The 22816-nt window shown below is 34.3% G+C and overlaps 1 protein-coding gene across 4 annotated transcripts in view; it reads right to left on the bottom strand.

Annotated features, from left to right (window-relative positions):
- The window catches only part of LOC118750280 (contactin-2-like), a 105940-nt gene that overhangs the window by 81724 nt on the left and 1400 nt on the right, over positions 1–22816 (bottom strand). For all 4 annotated transcript variants that reach the window (XM_036485003.1, XM_036485004.1, XM_036485005.1 and 1 more), the window contains exon 2: positions 10809–10899. In XM_036485003.1, coding sequence (XP_036340896.1) covers positions 10809–10899 — 91 coding nt within the window. The remainder of the gene's footprint in view (positions 1–10808; positions 10900–22816) is intronic.

The following is a 22816-nucleotide window of genomic DNA, read 5'->3' as shown; positions in this document are numbered from 1 at the left end:
ATAATATTGTTTCTGTCCATAGTTAACACTTTGCTTTTCATATTGCTGATATATGTCTGAAGCTTTTAATCTGTCCAAGAAACCTGGTATGTATACTACCGATTTGAACGATACCGCTGTTTTTTCACTACTTTTCGTATTTTTACTTGATTTGTGTGTTTTTATCATCCTATGTATCAGTCCAGTCGGGAAATCGTTGCTTTTTAGTATGTTTATTATCCGTTTTTTGTTTTCCGGGTGAAACACTACGTCACTTGTGTCTAATACTCTATCGATAAAGTGTTTTGCCGTATTTATTATCATATTCTTTGGGTGTTTCGATTTATAATTTATTATGCGTCCTGAAGATGTGGGCTTCTGATACCAGTCAAGTTTTATTTTGTTGTCCATTTTGCACACCAAAGAATCCAGAAAAGGTAATTTGTTATCTGCTTCTAACTCCATTTGATATCCTTGTGATATGAGTTTAATGTATCCATTGTTTTTTCCAGTTCGTCCTCCTTAACTATGGCAAACACATCATCTACGTATTTACTAAGTAATATCGTGTTTGTCACTTTGGTCAAAATATTACATTATTATCGGTGTTAATGCTGGTTCCCAAGTAAACGAAATTCTCTACTTTCTCGAAATTGTAACTGTCAACAGTGACGTGGGTGCCAAGGCGCGAATGTGCTGACTGTTTGTTTGATGACAGGAGATACTTCGTCTTGTCCTCGTTTACCACCAGACCCATGCGCTTTGCTTCCCTATCCAACTTGGAAAAGGCAGAACTGACTTCGCAGTTTTTGTTACCGATGATGTCGATGTCATCGGCATAAGCCAGCGATTGCACGCTCTTGTAGTAAATTGTTCCTGAGCAGTTCAGTTCTGCAGCTCTTATTATCGTAGCCGTAGCCTACTACCTTACCAAAAATTACTCCAGAAGTGGAGTTGGAGCCATGCTTAAAGCACCGTGTAATAGCCAAGCTGGCTTAGCGTTGACCATAGTTTAAAATGCCAGCGACTTCTCACTTCACTAAGTTCAGCGAAGAGATATTTTAGAATTGCATAAAAAATGCATACCCAATTAAGAACGAGCGAATTACTTTTATACACAAGTGCATGTGTTCATTCGCTGCACTTGGTTTTGGGCGGGAGTGCAATACAAGTGCGTGTGTGTGTTCGCTGCACTTGGTTTGTGCGGGAAATGCAATATAAATATTTGATATTTTTTTGCGCGAAATGCATAAGTCGCTTAAACACATATCAAATTTCAAGCAAATCGAATCATAATTAAGATTTTATCGAAAAGATCGGTCACTGGTCCACTTCCCGGAAAAAAAGTATCCTATAGTATGACTAATGTAATATGCTACCCACGAACGAAATTTCAAGGAAATCGGAGTTTCGGAGTTCATCGTGGACAACAACGTGACACGACAATCTACACTAATATATATTTTGAAAGCCATTTTTTTTCTGTTCGCAAAGCTCGATATCGGCTGTACCGATTTTTTTGAAATGTCGGTTATAGGTTCTGGATGGGCTTCTCATTGTCTTAGCAAAAAAAGTTTACATACTTCGCTAAAAATGGAACTTCAGGACTTTAAAAATCCTATGAATCTAACATACATGCCCACATAACAGCGCCGAGAGCGCCCACTGCTGTTAATTCGTACGGAATACAGCGCAAAGCAAGGGTTATATATACATACTAGCTTATACCCGCGGGTTTCACCCCGCGCTTTTATACAAATATGAAAAATAATTTAATGATGTTTTTTAAATTTTAATATTTTAATAGGCTTGTCCGATCTTGCTTCCTTTAGTGCAAATGAAACAAAGTCAGTACGGCAATTATTAAATAAATCTCCATAACAAATTTAAAATACTTCGAGAAATTTTCTATCCTTGCAGAGATATGTATTAAGAACTCTCTAGTATGTATGGGAGGCGACATGCCTCCTTTTTTAATAACTCACATTTTTTCCATGAGCAATTGATACATTTTGCATACACAACTCCTTACCAAGTTCCAGTATTCTTCCACAAACACTTCCAGGGATATGTGGCAAGAAAAAGTAAATTTGTACTGGAAGTGCCACACCCCTTTTTCTTATGGCCCTAATCTTCGTCCATGAATTTAGAATTGATTTTACATACCCCAGTACCAAGTCCCAGTACTCTACCATGAACACCTCTAGAGATAAGCAGTATAATACAGTAAATTTTTACGAGAGGAACCATGTCCACTTTTTGAATAACGCAAATTTTTCTCCATGAGTATGGAATTAATTTTGTATACACATCTCGGTGCCAAGTTCCAGTCCTCTGCAATAAACACCTCCAGAGATATGCAGCATAGAAAAATCAATTTGCATGGGAGTTGCCTGCCACACCACCTTTTCCAATAACTCTAATTTTTCTCCATGAATATGGTATTAGTTTCACATACATACATACATATGTATTTCCATACCTTGCTTGAGTGCTTTACCCCAAACATTTGAAGAGATATGCAATATGAAACTTTCAGTCACTATGGGAGGTGCTACGCCTCTTTTCCAAAAGCGTCCATTTTTCTCTGTGAATATGAACATGATTTCACACAGTGTTGGGAAACTGTTAATCTGATTAACGATTAAAAATTAACGATTTATAATCGCGTTTGACGATTAAAATTAATTAGTCGTAATCAACTGTACGATCAATGATAACATTTTTTTAATCGTTAATCGCTGGCTGCGATTACGTTTAATTAATTTAAAACATTAATCGTTAATTCAATTAAAAATAAAATCTGATTCATTTGTCTAGTTTGTCCGAGTTTGAAACCAAACACCAGTTATAGTAATTATTTTGTGTTTTACGCTTATAAAAAACACATAATATAAAAAAATTATTATTATTGTTATTAGTAATACATAAACTGGGAAGTTTTACAAACCTAGTTTGTAAAACGTTTGTTGGTATATATCTTAATGAAAATTCACACCAAATTGCTTAGATTGATGAGGAAGCCTGACTTAGCCATGCCAGATTAACTTGATTTGTGTGCACAGGGAAATTCCAGCATAACTCAATTAATCACCAAACCTACTTGATCAAATTAAGAGTTAATGATTAAAAATTAATTTTTTAATCGCGGTTACGATTAACTGTTTTGCCAGATTAAAATTTATCATGATTAACTGTAATCAGTTTGAATTTAATCGAAGTAACTAATTAAAACATCAATCGATTAATGCCATCATTGATTTCACATACATATCACTGTACCAAATTTCAGTTCTGTCCCACAAATACTTCCAGAGATATGTATGTAATATGAAAATTCCAATTTGTATGGGAGGGACCTTGAGTTATCGGACTTACTTTCAGTCTAAGACCATCCTTCCGAAATCCGTAGTAAGTGTACTAAATTTCGATCTGATCGGAAAACCGCTTAAGGAAGAAGCGTATTTTTCAATCCAGGTCATAAACCATCTTTGAGCAAAATTTCATTTTCAAAAAGGTGGCAATTCTTAAAAACGTAGCCTACTTTCCAATCTAGGTCATAAGCTATTTTTGTGCAAACTTTCATGCAAATTAGTTCAGTCATTTACGCGTATTAATTTAATTAAACTTGTCTAATACGTGACAGCTCTTAAAGAAGTAGCCTATTTCCCAACATAGGTCATAAGCTATCTCTGCGCGAAATGTCATGCAAATCTGTTCAGTCCTTTCCACGTTTTAATTTAATTAAAACTTGTTTAACAGGTGGCAACTCTCCCGAAAAATTAGCCTATTTTCTACTGTAGGTCATAAGCTATCTGCTTGCAAAATTTCATGCAAATCCATTCAGTAGTTTCCGCGTATTAATTTAATGAATCTTGTTTAACAGGTGGCAGCTCTTAAGAACAGTAGCCTATTTTCCAATCTAGGTCATAAGCTATCTGTGTGCAAATTTTCATACAAATCCATTCAGTCGTTCCCGCATATTAAATAAATTAAACTTTTTTAACGGGTGGCAACCCTTAAAAAAATCGCCTATTAACCAATCTGGCCCATAAGCTATCTGCGTACCAAATTTCATGCACGTCCGTTCAGTCGTTTCCGCGTGATGATTTCCCAAACATCCAAACATACAAACTTTCACATTTATAATATTAGTAAGATTAGTAAGATAAGATAAGATTAGTAAGATACATACGTGCTAATGTTAACGTTAATGTTGATTCTTATGTTAACAAAACAAATATGTATGTACAGTTCTTGGAGAAATAATGTATACAATTATGTATGTAGAGTCGTTTATGTTGCCACAAGGAGCAACTAACATTGCTGTTAGCACTTACATTTGTATATCCATAATTATGTACATACATATGATATGGAGGTATATAATTACGCATAAAAACCCTGCTGCTATGTTTTTTTGTACGTAAGTGAGCGCAATATTAAAAGCAACAACTCTTATCCATCTATGTAACGGGTGATTTTTTAAGAGCTTGATAACTTTTTTTTTAAAAAAAACGCATAAAATTTCGGTTCTTTATTTGAAACGTTAGATTGGTCCATGACATTTACTTTTAGAAGATAATTTCATTTAAATGTTGACCGCGGCTGCGTCTTAGGTGGTCCATTCGGAAAGTCCAATTTTGGGCAACTTTTTCGAGCATTTCGGCCGGAATAGCCCGAATTTCTTCGGAAATGTTGTCTTCCAAAGCTGGAATAGTTGCTGGCTTATTTCTGTAGACTTTAGACTTGACGTAGCCCCACAAAAAATAGTCTAAAGGCGTCAAATCGCATGATCTTGGTGGCCAACTTACCGGTCCATTTCTTGAGATGAATTGTTCTCCGAAGTTTTCCCTCAAAATGGCCATAGAATCGCGAGCTGTGTGGCATGTAGCGCCATCTTGTTGAAACCACATGTCAACCAAGTTCAGTTCTTCCATTTTTGGCAACAAAAAGTTTGTTAGCATCGAACGATAGCGATCGCCATTCACCGTAACGTTGCGTCCAACAGCATCTTTGAAAAAATACGGTCCAATGATTCCACCAGCGTACAAACCACACCAAACAGTGCATTTTTCGGGATGCATGGGCAGTTCTTGAACGGCTTCTGGTTGCTCTTCACTCCAAATGCGGCAATTTTGCTTATTTACGAAGCCATTCAACCAGAAATGAGCCTCATCGCTGAACAAAATTTGTCGATAACACACATTTCGAACCGAACACTGATTTTGGTAATAAAATTCAATGATTTGCAAGCGTTGCTCGTTAGTAAGTCTATTCATGATGAAATTTCAAAGCATACTGAGCATCTTTCTCTTTGACACCATGTCTGAAATCCCACGTGATCTGTCAAATACTAATGCATGAAAATCCTAACCTCAAAAAAATCACCCGTTATATCGCAAAGCTCGAGAACGGCGAATCCGATTGTTTTGAAATTTCGGATACCTGCTGCAGACGTTTAAAGGATGGTTATCTGCTAAAAACAATATCGATATATAAAAGGGGCGTGGAACCTCCCATACGAACCGAATTTTTCATACTCCATATCTCTGGAAATGTTCATGGTAGAGTTCTGAAACTTGTTATGGAGATATGTACACTTAGGTCTCTTTTTATGCGTTACATGCGTTCCTCAGAAAGCCGCATAAAAAAAATCCGCATAAGAAATTTCTTTACTTTCATACAAAAACAGGGGATGCGTTTCAGCATTTTCAAAAACCGCATAAATTCAGATACTCCATGTAAAAAATTCTAAAAAAAAACCGCATAAAAAAATCCAGTGAGGCATTATTGAGCAAAAAAACTATTTATTTCTTCACCTCAATACTTATTATTCCATGTAAAACCGTACATTAATGAAATGAACAAAATTTTATCTGTATTTTAACCAAAAAAATAAAATAAAAATACCACAATAAATACATGAATTATGTAAGAATACATAAAAAAAATTTAGAAAAAAAGGTATTTTCTTAACAGCGGTCGTCCCTCGGCAGGCAATGGCAAACCTCCGAGTGTATTTCTGCCATGAAAAACAGCTTCTCGTAAAAATACAATCGCCGTTCGGAGTCGGCGTAAAACTGTAGGTCCCTCCCCTTTGCGTAACAACATCAAGGCGTACACCACAAATTGGAGGAGAAGCTCTGCTAAACACTAACATGTGTGTAAGCGCCAATCTATTATTATTATTTTCAACAATTTTTATGAGCTCGAGGCTGTTTGGAAGTGTAAACTTATTGTGGAAAAGGAACAATAATTTGAAAAAATGGTAGAAGTGATAGCTATTTGGGAAATCACCACATTTCCTCATCAGACTTCTTTCAGTAGGATTCGAACCGACGATCACCACTGACTCAGCCAGTTACCTACGCACTGTGCTAAGTTTGTCTTGTTAATTCTTGTTGCTTATTTTCCACTATTTCACTTTGCTAAGCCAACTACAATCAAGCGTAGCTATTCCGCTGCAATTCACTTGATCATGTGGTTGTTGGTTTTTGTTAATATTTCTATTATTAGAATGCTTAACTTTTATAGGTGTGCTCGTCCTTAAGTTATTTGTTTTTGTTATTTTTTATGGCCTTATAAGGTATATGGGGTATGGAAATATCCCTTTTCCCTAGCAGTAAATGTGTTAGTGTGATATTTTTTAAATAAGGAAGATCGGAATATGCGCTCTCTGGGAAGACAATACCTGTAATTATTGTACCATGCTGTTGCATCATTGAGTATATCGAACTCCCGTGTGTTACGATTGGCCCAATGGATGTGATTTGCCAATATTATTATGCGTTAAAGCTTCATTCGAAGAAACCAGGGTTGAGTTGTGCAGTGGTAAATCTCAAATCACCACCTGTCGAAATACCTTAAAAGCCAGTTTTATGAAAGCAATCGAATGAAAATTTATTTTTTTATTGAATTTAATATGGAACGTGACAGAAAAAAATAAATCATTTTTCCTTTAAATTGCTTTCGCGAAACTTTTTAAGGTATTTCATCTCAGTTTATGTATGTATATTGTATTTCTGTTGACAAGGATACACATTCACTATAGATCCGGATCATTGTTGCCACCAGGGAGCTTCTCATGGACATAACACTTTCGTTCGGTTATTAAGGCGGCAAACGACCATCAAACCATAGTCTTAGCCGATGAATCTGCCAGTACAAATCATAAATGTGGATTGTTGGATAAACTGTTGGACCAAAATCTTTCAATTAAAAATCGAATTTGATAAAAATTTATCAACTCAGGTAAGGAATGAGCACAACGCAAAAAAAATATCCAGCCATCCAATATATAATATTTAATAATAGTAATAGGGACCTTGAAGATTTAAAAATAAAGAATTTACGTGATTTTGCAAACAAAAATACTGTCAAACTGTTTGAATGATTTGGATTAAATTTCACGTTAACATATTAACAAACTGAACACAATGTATTAGTCTCTAATTTTTCATAACTTTTAAATCTTTGTGGCATACCTAAAAGTTGTTTAATTAAGCTGAAACCTTAAATGCGAGCTCATCTCTATAAATGGAAGTAATTGAAACCCGTTCCTTAAGTATGCGGTAATATTTAAAAAAATTGGCCATACAAGGGACACCCTAACACTCGTGATACTTATATCCAAAGGAACAAGTTTTTATTTGACGCACCTAGGATTAGAACAAAATATATAGCAAAAATGTGGTCTGCTATTTTAAACTCAAATTATTTGGATCCGAGTCCGATAACGCCACATTGGATACACCATTTTGAATTTCTAAAATCTGATATTAGATTTGAAGTCAGCCACTTTGAAACCCCCCCATTTATATGAGTTTGTGGAGGAAAAGGAAAAATTATAAAATTTGGTCACCATATTGGATTAAAAAAATCTGACATCGGTTTCGAAATCAGCGACCTCAAGAACCCCCTTATATATAAGCTTTTAGTGAAAAAGAAAGAATTATAAAACTTGGTCGCCATATTGGATCCATCATATTCGAAATCCGCATCCTCAAAAACCTCCGAACACCAAGTTTCAAATCAATTTGGTTACTTCTCGACTTTTGGACAACAAATAGTAGTCGCCAGCCCATAGTGCATCAAGTTTTGAAATAACACAAAAAACGTCGAAACACGTAGACTTAATATTGGGTCGCAGATTATGGAAGTTTTACGCCGACTCCGAACGGCGATTGTATTTTTATGAGAAGCTGTTTTTCATGGCAGAAATACTATACTTCAATCCTAGCCACTATTTTAAACTGTGTATTATACTGTTACGATTATCCTTGAAACCTTGAGGGATTTCCCAAATATCCTACGGCTCGTATCACGGGATTGTTAAATAAATGATCACGATGACCAAATTGTAGTACAATTAACTTTATTGTACAACAAACAATTTACAATACTCGCTAATACCGTAAAAACACTTTATAATACTCGTAAAAGCAATTACAACGCTTTACAAAACTTGTTAACACAATTAAACTTATAGTTTGCTTATTCGCAACTCACTTTACTTGTAGCTTCCTGACTTGTAACTAACTCACTCCGCTGTGTGGTGGCTCTTATATACCTGCGCTCGCACTCATGTCACTCTAGAATGTTCTGAAGTTCATCGTTCATTCTCTTTCTCCCTGTTCGCAGTGTTCATCCCACTTGACTTTTCTCTTTGTGGAACATTCTACTTCACTCCTCGAACATTCTGCCTATTTCTCATTGTTCGCTTCGCGTTGCCGCAGTGTTCGCCACAATACAATGGAGATTAAGTGCATCGATTTTTTTGCAATACGGACGTTTTCAAGTTTGTGTTTTGTTTCCGCTAACTCTACATTTCACTTCTTAATTCTCCTTCTTATTTAGCGCTGTATCCACCTAAACGATGTTGGCCGAGTTTAACAAAGCACGCCAGTCGTTTCTCTTCTGAGCTAACTGACGCAAATTCGAAATGCTAAGTGAAGCCACTTGGTCTTTCAATCGCAGGGTGGGCTTCCCTCCTCCTCTGCTACCACCAGCGAGATCCGAGTTGAATACTTTCAGAGATGGAGCGTCGCGACGGTGGTCATACGAACGACATCGCCAAACTGCACTATGTTCATGTCATTGTAAAGATCATACAGCTCATCGTTCCATAGTCTGCGCCAATTCCCTGTCGGAAATAACTGGCTTGTCTCACAAATTAATCAATTGACAAAGTAAATAGTTGGAAACAATTTATTTATTCAGTTAATGCATTTTAAAGTTTTAGGACATAGCCGTGTTAATAAAGTTAGTTGATTGTGGTTGGTAAAAAAATACTTTTTAAATTGCTTTGAAAGTAATTGAATTTCCGACAGGGTTATAACTGTCAACAGTGACGTGAGTGTCTAGGTGCGAATACCCTGACTGTTTGTTTGACGACAGGAGGACTTCTTAATTACCCTTTTGGAAAAAATTTGATAAAAAACAGTAATTGAGAAGTGCAAAATATTTATGAAAATTTGCATACAGTTTCGAATTCCAAGAAGAGTTGGTAGGTGTCAAGCCCAAATATTTTTTTTGAATTTTTTTTTAAATTTGACAGATTTTCTGTTGACTAAAATATAGCCTTTTCTTATAGGATTTTTCCGGTAGAATCCGAATCTGACCGAAAAGATATTGGATTGGCTCTAGTTTTTGAGCAACTTATGTTTGAAGCTGCCGAAAAACTCGTTTTTGGTAATTTTTGAACTTCTGTAAAACAATAAATTTATGCAATATATTTGTCTAAGTGGAAGGATATGAAAGTTCAAACACTGCCCTTTAATACTGAAAATCGAAAAATTATGGTCCGAACACTGTAAGTAATTAAGAACAGTTTTTTTATCACTTGTTTTGCATCAATCTGAAGCACTGGAAATTTATTAATAATAATAATGGGGACGTTCAGAAAGCGCAACAGCTCAGTAACTGTTGCGATTGCACCTTCTGAACGCGTTGTGGGGTACCTATGATCAACAGAACAGTTGCGTGTTAGATGATCGTAATATTTTTCTGATGATTTGATACAACATGTTGGTGTGTACCTTTGAGAGTCGAATTTGACAGCTAATGTATCAAGCCGTTCAGAAAACGCATAACCATCACTGATTTTTTTTTAGCAACGGTTGCGCTCAACTGATGCGCCTTCTGAGCCTACCCATTAATATTTTTTGACGTTACAAAATAATCACTTGTTATGTATTTTCTTATAAATATGAGCTCGAGACCAGAATCTTGTCATTACCATCCAGATTTCTTTTGCTACACTTTGTTGAATATACTCTTGAGAAATAAAAACAAAACATATCCGAATTTGTTAAATGAGTTTACCTTGCTTACTTTGGTTTCGCGATAAAAAGGACAAATTTTGGGCACCTATATAGGTTTGTCGAACATGTCTCGAGTCTTCACGGCATTGAAGAGGCTTAAAGTAAAAACAGTTCCTTCAGTGCTCGAACCACAGATTTTTGATTTTGAGTATTAAAGGGTACTGTTTCGGCTTTCATATCCTCCCACACAAGCAGATATATTGCATAAATTTATTGTTTTACAGAGGTTCAAAAATGACCAAAAACGCGTTTTCGGTATATTTCATTCATTTTATTTTTATATTGGTCGGAAACCGGGCTTGTACCCAATCCCTGCGGAATGGTGGCACGCACTGTTGACCACTACACCAAAGCAGCCGCCTGAGTGTATTTATGCCCTAAAAAACAGCTTCTCATGAATATACAACTGCCGTTCGGAGCTTGCGTAAAACTGTAGGTCAAAACGCACGCCAGAAATCGAAGGGAAGCATATATGAATATTTATATAGTAAAATTTGGCATTACCTTTGCAATTTTCAGCAAACCGGCAGAAACTATTGTGATGCGTTCGCTCAGTTGCAGAGGTAATAGTTGTTCGTTTTCCTCTTTGAACCAGCTAGAATGAGAAAGAAAATTTTTACATCACACTTAACGTTTAATATAAATATTATTAATATTGTACTGCGCTTATAGGTCATTTTAACAGTGCAGGGTTGACTTATATTCGGAATTTAACTCTCCACTACAAAAACTACAAAATCAAAGAAGGCGTCTGCACTAATTGTAAATAACAGACCAACTTAATATTCACGCATGCCGGCAGTTTACTGTCAATAATTTCTCATGCACATACAACTTGTATGGGACTAATCGAAAGGGAACGGCGTGCGTAAAATGCTAACTCAAATTCCAAGCATGGTACAATAAAAACAGGTAGAAGCCAAATTGACATCAAACCTACAAAAGTCAAAGTTTTCGGGAGAGTAAAAATAAAAATGAGCGTGTGTAAGGAAAAATAAAAAAATTACATTTCGCTGGTTGACGTTTTTAAGTAAATTTGAAGTTTTGTATTTATTTATTTATTTTCTTTAGTTAAAATTTGTTAATTTGTATGTTCTTTTCTATTTTTTTATAATTGAAAGTTATATTTATAGTACCTGTTTTAATTTTGTATAATATACAAATGTATGTATAAAGCGATATATGTACTAGGCATAACGTTGGGCAATCAATAAAACAACGGAACACAAATAATGATTGCGACATTCCCTGGAATGCATTTTCAATAAGTTTGGCTTTCTCCAACTCTGTCTTGAGTGCTGAGTTTTCACCCTCCAGATTTTCAATTATTGACTTCAGCAACAGAATTTCGAGTTTGTAGCTGGATTGTTCTAAGTCTCCACTAAACGACTTAAATTATAAATATTTCTATAAATATAACGCGTTTTAACAATGCTTACTCAGTTTGTGAAGCGCGATCATTTATTAAGCTTTCACAACTTGATTTATGAGTTGCAGTGTTGTTGGAAGGACTTTCCGGCATAAGGGTCATAGGAAGAGCACTTGGCATCAAACGTGCCTTTCCTGTACCTCCTGGTGCATTTATGAAATCTGCTGCTTTAAAATGCTTAACGCACAGCAAGGCATTTCGCTGCAGCTCTACCCCACAGCTGCTTTCCCAACGCTCCTTACGCCGAGGGCATTGAGGCACGTTAAAAAAATTGTGATGTCTGGATTATATTTAACACCACATAAAAAACAACGCTTCAGGCGCTGCATTTTTAACACATACACTAAGTATAAACCGCACAACACTACAAAAATGCAAATGTTAATTAAAATTTGTTTTTAACGAACATTCAAAAAAACAAACGACATGACATTTTAAGCGTAACGAAATATAGGAAATAAAATAAAATCAAGTTGAAGTTTAAAGGTTTGGTTCTCATGAGAGCAACGTCATTTTGGCTTCTACCTGTGCCTTGATTCCAAGATTTGTCTTGCGTGACATCTCGATTTGACGTTTATGCTCAATTATCATTTTGGCGCGACTATGGATTTAAATTTCGCTAAAAAAAATTCTGAAATTTGACAGAATGCATTTCAGTAAATCAAATGTAAAAAACTTGCGTGCGTGCGTAGAAAAACTCACGCCGGTAGTATTAGGTTGAGCTGTTAAGCAGGGATCACACGATTTGTACATTTGTACACAAAATACCAAATTTAGATTTGCCCACATTTTCGCATTTGGATAGCGATGTACAAATGATTTGTTCTGCGATCAGACGATTTGGTTGCCAAAGATACAAATGATTTGGCACACATTTGCGCACAGCAGGAAAGTGACAAATATTGTCCACATTCATTCACACGATTTAACCATTTGGTCATAAATACTTAAAAAGCTGATCCGGTGTCAACCATACTTTTGCATTTATGATTTCGTGAGATCTGAAGTGAAATAAACAAAAATAATATATACGCATAGGTACTCAGAATTTTGAATACACCCTCAAAATCTGGGCTGTAGGTAAAAAACGCGTTTTTCATAGGTAGGCACATACTTGCTCGTAACTTTATTTCCGATGAAAAATACTTTACATATGCCATTTAAGAGAAAACATTTCGTTGTTTACAACCATTTATAAATGGTAAATTTGTCTTGAGAAATGGTGGAGCAATCTGTGGAACGTCTTGTCCGGCTTTTTTGTTCACTAGTATATAAATATATATGTATATGCAGACCCCATCAAACCATCAATTAAATTCCCCATGATGTGATATCTCACTTAAATTTTAGTACTAGAAAAAGTGCAGAACGTATTGGTCAAAGTCGAATGTCTCTGCCAAAACCTAATAGGTTTTCAAAATTTATAGCTAATTAAAAACAAAACTCTTTACGGCTTCTTTCTTATATATGTACATTAAAGTGGCCCTTATTTTTGAAAATCGGAAATTTGCGGGTGGTGAAAAAGTAATTCCCTAAAAATTTTGGCTCAATTAATCAAGTCTAACCCGTGCCACAAACGGGTCGAAGTTGAGATAACGACTTTGCGTCAGTGCTGCCTTTGGCTAGCCACCTTATTAGCGGCCTTTGCACGGTTACTATTGTATAAAACATAGCATGATGCAAAACAAAATTATTTCTGTTCACCCCATCATTCATAAATAAATGGACAAGTAATTTTTAAGCAAAAATCAAAACCGACTTCAATTCTCATATACAAATTTAAGATTATCATTAATTTCTTCATGATCCAATGATCGGATTTTAACCAAATTAGTATGGGACCACCTGTAGGGTAACACCTTGCCTTTAAAAAAAAAGATTATAGAAATCGGTTAACGTGGTCCAAAGTTATGCGGTTAAATACGTAAAAAAATATTCCGACGAATTGATAATTAATAGCCTTCGCCTTTTTGTGAAGTCGGTTTAATATAAGTTTGATTTTGTTTCTTTAAAATGTGTATATATATTTAGGATTTTTTATATGTACGAGTAAGTAGATAATAACGCACAGAACCACGATACATGGTTCATTATTCCAACTCGTTTGTGACATGGGTTAATCTGGGTCAATTGAGTCTATATTAAATGATAAATATTTTCTCCTTATATATAACAATTTTTGGGGGTAGCACCTCAAAAAACTTAAAAAAAAAAAAATGTAAGTATGCCTTTCATTTCATTTTATTTTAAGCTAGAAAACTCGGTTTTGTACATTTATCAGTTTTGAATGACTATTTTTCATTAAATTTTAAAAATCGAACATGTTGTGAGAAGAGGATTTATAGGCCTTTAAAATGATGTATAATAATCTACTGTCATTCTTGGATTGTCGCGATTTTCATTGAGCAAATAAAAAAAATATATATTTTCATATTTTTTTAAGTTTTGACGATTCCTTATTTATACAATTACAAAATATGTAGTACAATTCAACTGATAAATCTACAAAACCATATTTTCTGACCTAACATGACAAGTCGCGAACTTTAAATGATTTTTAAAAAACCTATAAAAATAGGCAATAATATTTCTCATAAAAAGAAAGGAAATTAGGGGTTAGGGCCTTGAAATAAAAAAAATAAATAAAAATGTATGTAGACTAGTAAACAAAATAGTCGGACAAGTAGTAATTTAGAATGAAAAAATGTGAAAAATTAAACGTTTGCATATACTCTGTAAGATTCCTTTAAGTGATCGGACGTATACCACATTGTTGTAGATCTGCCACTTTTTTGAGCATCTACCTTATCTACCACACAAGGTCTGAAATCTACCACATATTCGCGTTTTTGAGTAGTTTTATTTTGGCTCGACAAAATTTTCTTAATTTTAAGAGTAAAAATTGTCCAAAACTAAACACTAACAACAGGCAGAATGGGAGGATATATCTCAATATATCTCAATATTAAATTTTTCGACATCAAACGTGATTTTATTGTGTTAAATTGCAAAATATATGATTTATAAAAAGAATTAATAGCGAAAATGATAAAAACCGGCGATTTTTGTGAAAGGATTAGCAAATTTTAGTGCATCTCAAATTTCTAAAGCGTTGTTTACTTTTACTTGAGAATTGTCAAAATCGGCAAATCCCAAGTAGCATTTCTGGAACGAGCCAAACTTTTTTGCTACATCGTGATGTGATAAAAAAAACAGCTGGCAGCACTCCGCAAGGTTGCGGAAATCTTTCAAAATATGTTCGAAGTTGTCAAGGAAAAAATTGCCAAAACTCAACGCAATTTTTATCAACTTCAATCTTGCGCTTTATTATACTAAAATTAATTTGGTTTTAGATTCTAATTAAAATGTTTGCAATTTAGGTAAAACCTTGCAGATTTTTTAAATTTTTGTACAAAGTTAGATCCAAAACCTGAGATCTACCACATTTTTTTTGAAATCTAGAACATTTTTTTCCTGATTCTACCACACAATTTTTTTTTAAGTCCGATCATTGATTCCTTTGCCTTTTCTTAAGATAAATTATCCGTTTAAACATTGTTGTAAGCAGCGAAATCTCTTATCTCGAATCACATACGTATATACGTATTTTTCACCGGGTAAACAGAAATAAAGTTACGAGCAAGTATACCTGTGCGTCACCCTTTGAAAAACGCGGTTTTTGACCTTAAGCCCAGATTTTGAGGGTGTATTTAAAATTCTGAGTATGCAGATTTTACTGCCTGAATAGACCTACAACAAGTGTTAACCTCGAAAAAAACTATATAATTTTTTTTTGTCACACAGTGTAATTTAGATCGTCTTTAATAATCTGTATATCGTCGTTTAAAGTACAAAACCGCGTATCAACAAATGGCAAAGCCTGCCTATGTGAGGTTGTATAAATTATTATCTAAATAGGTAGTAAAAACACTCATATTTCAAAATTATTCTCTTTTTTATAAAGCAATCGCATTTCTGGATAGTATATTTCAGGACGGATGGATGAGGATTGAGCCAACATCTCCTGTAAGCAAATCCAATTTTTGGCAGCAAATGTCAGATACGCGATTTTGCAGAATGACGATACGTGGGTTTGTACTTTATACGACGATATGCATGTATGTATAATGTGTATAGCCAGCAAAAACTGCGGAAAGAGATCCGAAAACTGAAAGAAAGGTGAATAGAAAAGTGCCACGAAGGGTTGTGAAACGAATACTTTTCTTCACATATGCTTTTTCATAGTTAATTATACTCAGAAATTAATTATACTTTTATAAATACTTTTTAATATGCCGGCATAAGAACCTGGGACCTCATGATAGTCGCACGTGTCTCTGCACACTCAGCTACTGTCGAATACGTATATGTACATGTTTTCAAATGTTCATTTAGATCAAATATTTTAAAATTATTGTTTTCAAATAACGTGATATTTTTCGGTAGTTTTCGGATACGAATATTATATTAAATATTAACATTTTACCAAAATTGGAAAATACAAAGGTTCACAAGCGCTAAATAGCAATACCGCTCAACAATATTTGTATATTTATCACTGGCATTTGTCATCAAGTGGCAAATCAGATATTTGGTCATTTGCGTATTTTTTTTTTGGCTTATGTAGCAGCATTGCGTTCACACGATTTGGCCACCACGGTTGTTTTTCATTTGCCACAGAAGGCAAATATTTGGCTTTTCTGATAAATGACAAATGCAATTTAGCGTTCACATGATTCGTCTATGAATTTGACGAAATTTTAGCCAAATGTACAAATCGTGTGATCCCAGCTTTAGACCAGAGAACGTATATGAACGTTTATAAACGTTCTCCGACCAAATGTACGGCGTGAAAAGCGACATTTTAAATAATGCTCGTTACGAAACGTTTCTGGCCATATCCTATAAAAGCCTAATAGTACGAAAGTATTTTTGGAAAAAACTTGCCTATTAGGACTCATATAGCGATTGGAACTTGATTAAATAACATTATGTTCTCAATAAGTTACTTCCTCTATATGTAACCGAAATACTTCTTAAAGATCAACCTAAGTCTGCCAAGCCAAGTGAAGCTGAACCACACCTTTTTAATTCAATTAAATACACAAGATCTGATATGCAATAATTTATAATTTATGTAATATTACTAAATGCTTCTTTGATAATGAAGCCTCTGATGATGTTAGCCTCGACTACGCCAGGTTCGAGGTAATTTGAAGGTCAAGTAGGAAAAAACTATGTCCATAAACCTTAAAATTCAACACAATTCTTCTGAATTTGACCTTGAAGAATCAAGGGATCCCCATATTCGGATTCAGCGACTGCAAGAACCTATGTACAGTGAGCCAAATAAAAATTGTTATGTAGCCCAAACTCCGTCAAAAAAAAAAAGAATCAAAAAATCAACGGTAAGTCCAATTGAGTGGGCCATCTTTTCGCTTCACGCTGAACCGTGGGGAAAATCTCTAGTTTTGAACTGGTGCGCTTCTAGTACATTTAGAACCACTACTTTTTCACGATAAATCTCTTTTGCATGCAAACAACTGGCGAATTTAACACAGCGATGTCATAGGAATTGGAAATTGTCCCCCGCTGCATTACCTTTTCTATAGTTCAGAACCAGTCCTAAATTCGACATGAATTATCTTCAGTAGTTACTAAAATATCGCAGTTTTCGTATTTCTGGAAATTACCGTTATATGGGAAGTGGGCGTGGTTAAAGTCCGATTTCGCCCATTTTCAATACCAACCTACCTTGGATTAAGGGAAACCTACATACCAAATTTCGTTGAGATATCTCAATTTTTGCTCGAGTTATCGTGTACACGGACAAACGGACAGACGGACGGACAGACAGACATGGCCTAATCAATTTCTTTTTTCATCCTGATCATTTATGTATACATTTGTCTATATCTATCTCAATTCGTTTTGGCTCTTACAAACAGCCGTTATGTGAACAAAATTAATATACCCTTGTGCACAAGTGCGCTCGGGTATAAAAAGGTGTCAGCTTGCAATTGTTTCGTTTCCTAGGATTTCGTAAAATAACAAACTGCTTGGATTTAACCAAACCCAACTTCACGATTTGCAGGTTTTACAGGATTTACAGGAAAAGCTGGTTTCGCCACTAATAAATCTTATGAAAGGTGGTGGTGAGTTAATCATATATTAAGTACACTGAGAAGATGATAATAAGAGATAATGTTTTGATTATAATTAAACATCCACAGAGAAATCGGATGTCAGTATGTCAAACTTAAGACGACTACTGCTTCGGTGCAATGTAAGTTCTAAAAATTTGGAAAAGGTGCAAACTACCGACTCTTGGATATGATATATGTAGCTTTGGATGTGAATGTTGTACTTAATAAGCACACCAATTAAATATGTTTTAAATTTGTAGCTTAAAATGTGCAAACAGATTCTGACTCGAGCTCGTCTTCTACTGAAACAGAATGGGATACACATTTTTTTTTAAATTTTCTCAATTTTTATAAATTTTCTAGAAAGTTTGAGACTTCAACTCACTTGTCTTTTGTTATAGAATTAATTATATTTTTATAAAAAAATTAAATTAAGTAAGGAAAGAAAAAAATTTCAAAACCTGTCAATACATGTTTTTACTATTTTCGTGAGCACAGCTGTACATACATACGTAATACCTGTGATTTGTTTTAAAGTAATGAATTTTTATATTGACAATAGTATATGTATTTTTTGTTAATTAATGGGCTGTTGTTTGGTTCTTATATTGTTATTAATAAAAATACGCTTAAAAATGAGCTGAATTTAATGGCTTTGTACTGATTTTTGATCCCAGCTGTACTGATTATGTCACTATAATATCTGGCCACCCTATGGATAAGCATCAAGTGTTTACGGTGATGACGAGATTTTAGATTTGGTCATCTGTATACTGTTTATTCTGTGATGTGATCTAATATTAATTTGATGAAAAATCTATATTTTTTTAATATATGTGATACAATTTTTAGGAACTCATTTTATTTTTAATTTTTTATTTGATTTTCTTATGTTATTTTTTTCATCTAATTTTTAGAAATTTTTTTATTTAATTTTTCGTTATTATTAATAGGATTTTTTTATTTAATTTGCTTCTAATTTTTGTTTTTTTTTTCAAAACGAAAAAAAATATTATTTTTCTTGTACTTTATTTAGTTTTAGAAAACTTACGTATTTCTAAAAGACAAAAAGAATAACGCTAAGACCGGCTCGTTAGCAGAGTTCTCAATTAGTCTTTCATAATAGGTGCCAGCAGCTTGCCGAACTCACGATTTCGTCGTTAGTTTGACGTTTTTTTAGCTCAATGACGTTTTGACGATTTTTCATCCGTAATGAGTTTTTTATTTTAGTTTTTCCACTAACAGGTCTATTCTGCGCTGGTAATAAAAAGTTTGTAACCGGTAAATAAAGTTCCTGTCAATTTTTAAACCCTTTTCGCATTCTCTTTACTCTCGTAACCGGTAAATTTTGTTACCATCTCATAAGTTGGAAACAAAGTGTTGCCCCGTGAAATATGCAATGCCAGAATCTGCACAATTCTTCATAGCTGAATTGCTGAGTATTTTAACTGCATTACCAACGTACCTAGAATTGCGGTGACAAGAACTGGTAACATTTTTTGGTAATACAATTTTCCGGTTACAAAATCTTCGGTAACGTGCAGAATAGACCTGTAAATGTATGTAAAAAATTTGTTACAGGATAACAGAATCCCACATACAACCATGCATTTATCTAGTTTTGTTCTACAACCATGCTCTCGGTTGTATTGAATTTTTTCTAGAATTGTAACTAAATCTTTAATTTGCACTGACACTGGTTTGGAAGAGATAGAAAAGTAGGATAGGGAATTTGTTCAGTCAAAATTATCTATCAGTTAATAAATGCTAATTTTACACTAAGGGTCTTCACATCCACTTTGGTAATTTTATCAACTGGCCTTTTCAGTTTTCTTTTGTTAGTCTGGTAATCTATGTTTATCAACAGCGGATTCGTAGCTTTTTTCCTAAAAAACAAGTAAGAGCAGCGCTGTCTTCGGCTATGCCGAAGGCTTCATACCTTTCATGAACATCTGCAAATTTTAGTTTGACAGATTACTGATTTTGAATACATCTGCATACATCGATAGAGAAGTTACATACCTATATAAAAAATCGCATCTGAACAATCAGAGGTATGGAAGATATACCTTATATTAGCACCAATCTAAGTGATTTTCACTGCTACGTGATCGGTATGTAAACCGGTAACACAATTTATTGGGTTTAGTTTCCTACATAAAGAAGATATATCGCAAAAACTGGTATCTGAACAATCAGTGGTATAGGAGATAAAGCTTATACAGCAAAGATTTTGACGATTTTCTCAGTAGACCTTGTATTTTTTATTTATAAAATATCTTACGAAATTTATCGGTTTTAGCTGTTCAAATAAAGGAGTTTTACCGTACAATCCCATATCTGAACAATCAGATGTATGGAAGATATATGTTGTAGTCATCCGATCCTTGTTATATTCACTGTAAGTATTCTGTAAATAATGAGTGAAAGTGGTGCGAAATTTCATTTTCCTAGCTGCATAAATGGAGGAGTTATGATAAAAGACCTCATATCTGAACAATCAGTTGTATGGGGGCTACAGGTTATAGTGACCCGATCTTTGTTATTTTCACTGTAAATCTTCTGTTGATAATGAGTGAAAACAGCGCGAAATTTCATGGTCCTAGCTACATAAATGGATGAATTATAACGAAAAATCTCATATCTGAACAATCAGTTGTATGGGAGCTATAGGTTATAGTTACCCGATCTTTTTAATTTTCACCGTAAGTTTTCTGTTAATAATTATTGAAAACAGTGCGGAATTTCATGTTCCTAGCTATATAAATGGAGGAGTTATAACGAAAAATTTTATATCTGAACAATCAGTTGTATGGGAGCTATAGGTTATAGTGACCCGATCTTTGTAATTTTCACTGTAAGTATTCTGTTGATAATGGGTGCAAGTACTGCAAAATTTCATGTTCGTAGCTGCATAAATGCAGAAGTTATAACGAAAAATCTCATATCTGAACAATCAGTTGTATGGGAGCTATATGTTATAGTGGTCCGATTCTTCCGGTTCCGACAAATGATTAATATATTATAAAAATACACCCACCTACCAAATTTGATCCGGATATCTCGAAAACTGAGAGACTAGATTGCATACAAACAGACAGACAGACGGACAGACGGACAGACGGACAGACGGACATGGCTAAATCAACTCAACTCGACGTTCTGATCATATAAGTATACATTTTAATGGGTCTATCTCTTTTTGTTCTGGTACTTACAAACATCGGACCAAAGTTATAATACCATTTCATGCTCATGAAAGGTATAAAAATAAATTTTAACAGAAAATTTAAGAAATTTCACTTATTCATATGTGTTACGCCTTTCGGCAGCGGACGGATTTAAAATTGAATAAATATCGATCAGCTGACTGTAGTTTACCAACTAACAGAAAAATGATCAAGCTTCCTTCGCGATAATTCCGTAACCGGTACACCGATAGTAAAATATTTTTACACAAACAAAATACATTGGGAAAAATTACCGAACACCGAGTACCAAGCTCGGTGTGAATACCCCTACTTAAAACTGGATCAAAATCTTCAAAAACTTCAAACCAGTGGAGTTCAACTATTTAAAAGCAGTTGTGTTTTAAATTGTAATTTTAAATTGTCGTTAACAATTGCAAATCCACTTTTATTAACCCATATGCAATATGGGTTCCATTTAGTTTTGTAATGTGTGGTCATATTTATTGGGCCGTATGCATAAAACCTAAGCAAATGCTTTTTCTTAAAATTTGAGACCTTTTGCTCAATTTGTTCAAATAAATTTTAGTTAAAGATATGAAATTTTAAGAAAACGCAATTGCTTAGTTTTTATGCATACAACTCATTATACGTAATTTCGTTTGTATTTTTATTTTGTTAAACAAATACAGTAAACAAAAATTTGGCGATTTTTTGGCCGAAATGACATTTTTTTAGGGCGAAGTGACGAGTGGAGAACAGTCGATGGTCGTGGTGTTGATTAAAAAAGGCCAAAAATTAAACATAACAATTTTTATTGAAAATGAGATCAGAATTGCTAAAATATGTCCGTCGTTTTGTTAAGGAACAAAATTTTATCAACGATTATTGGCTTCAAGCAGCATCTTTATGTATGTATGTATGATTGAAAACTATCGAAAGTGCTTACCAAAACCATCGATGTTTTCCATGTTATCCATAGTTTTCCAGCTCTACAGCGAAAGCTTTCGGCAACGCTGGTTGCTTGAATGGACCATTCTCTTACAAAAGTTGTTTGAGGAATTGTCCTGTTAGTTTTTGATGCTATTGAATTGGGAATTTCTGGGAATTTCTGGGAATTTCTCAATTAACTTTAGTTTCTTAACTAGACAATTTCGATATACCGTAAAATATTAGTTATGTAGTGTTTTTGGATGTTTTAGCGTTCATTGGTGAATGATACTCTAATATAAAATGGATATAAAAATGGTTTTATGTGGAATCTAATTTATTGTTTGTCTTTTATGAAGGAGTAAAGTCCTATTTAGGTGTTTTTATTTGATTTTTTATACCCGAGCGCACTTGTGCACAACGGTATATTAATTTTGTTCAAATAACGGTTGTTTGTAACAGCCAAAACGAATCGAGATAGATATAGACAAATGTATACATAAATGATCAGGATGAAAAAATAAATCGATTAAGCCATGTCTGTCTGTCCGTCCGTCTGTCCGTCCGTCTGTCCGTCTGTCCGTTCGCCAGTGTACACGATAACTCGAGCAAAAATTGAGATATCTCAACGAAATTTGGTATGTAGGTTTCCCTTAATCCAGGGTAGGTTGGTATTGAAAATGGGCGAAACGGACTTTAACCACGCCCACTTCCCATATAACGGTAATTTCCAGAAATACGAAAACTGCGATCTTTTAGTAACTGCTGAAGCTAATTCACTCAAAGTTGATATTTACAATAATTTTCAGACGAAAAATA

This window comes from Rhagoletis pomonella, unplaced genomic scaffold (genome assembly GCF_013731165.1).
Source record: "Rhagoletis pomonella isolate Grant_MI unplaced genomic scaffold, Rhpom_1.0 Rhpom_scaffold_00193, whole genome shotgun sequence".
Lineage (NCBI taxonomy): Eukaryota > Metazoa > Arthropoda > Insecta > Diptera > Tephritidae > Rhagoletis > Rhagoletis pomonella.
This window is presented reverse-complemented; position numbering and strand designations above follow the sequence as displayed.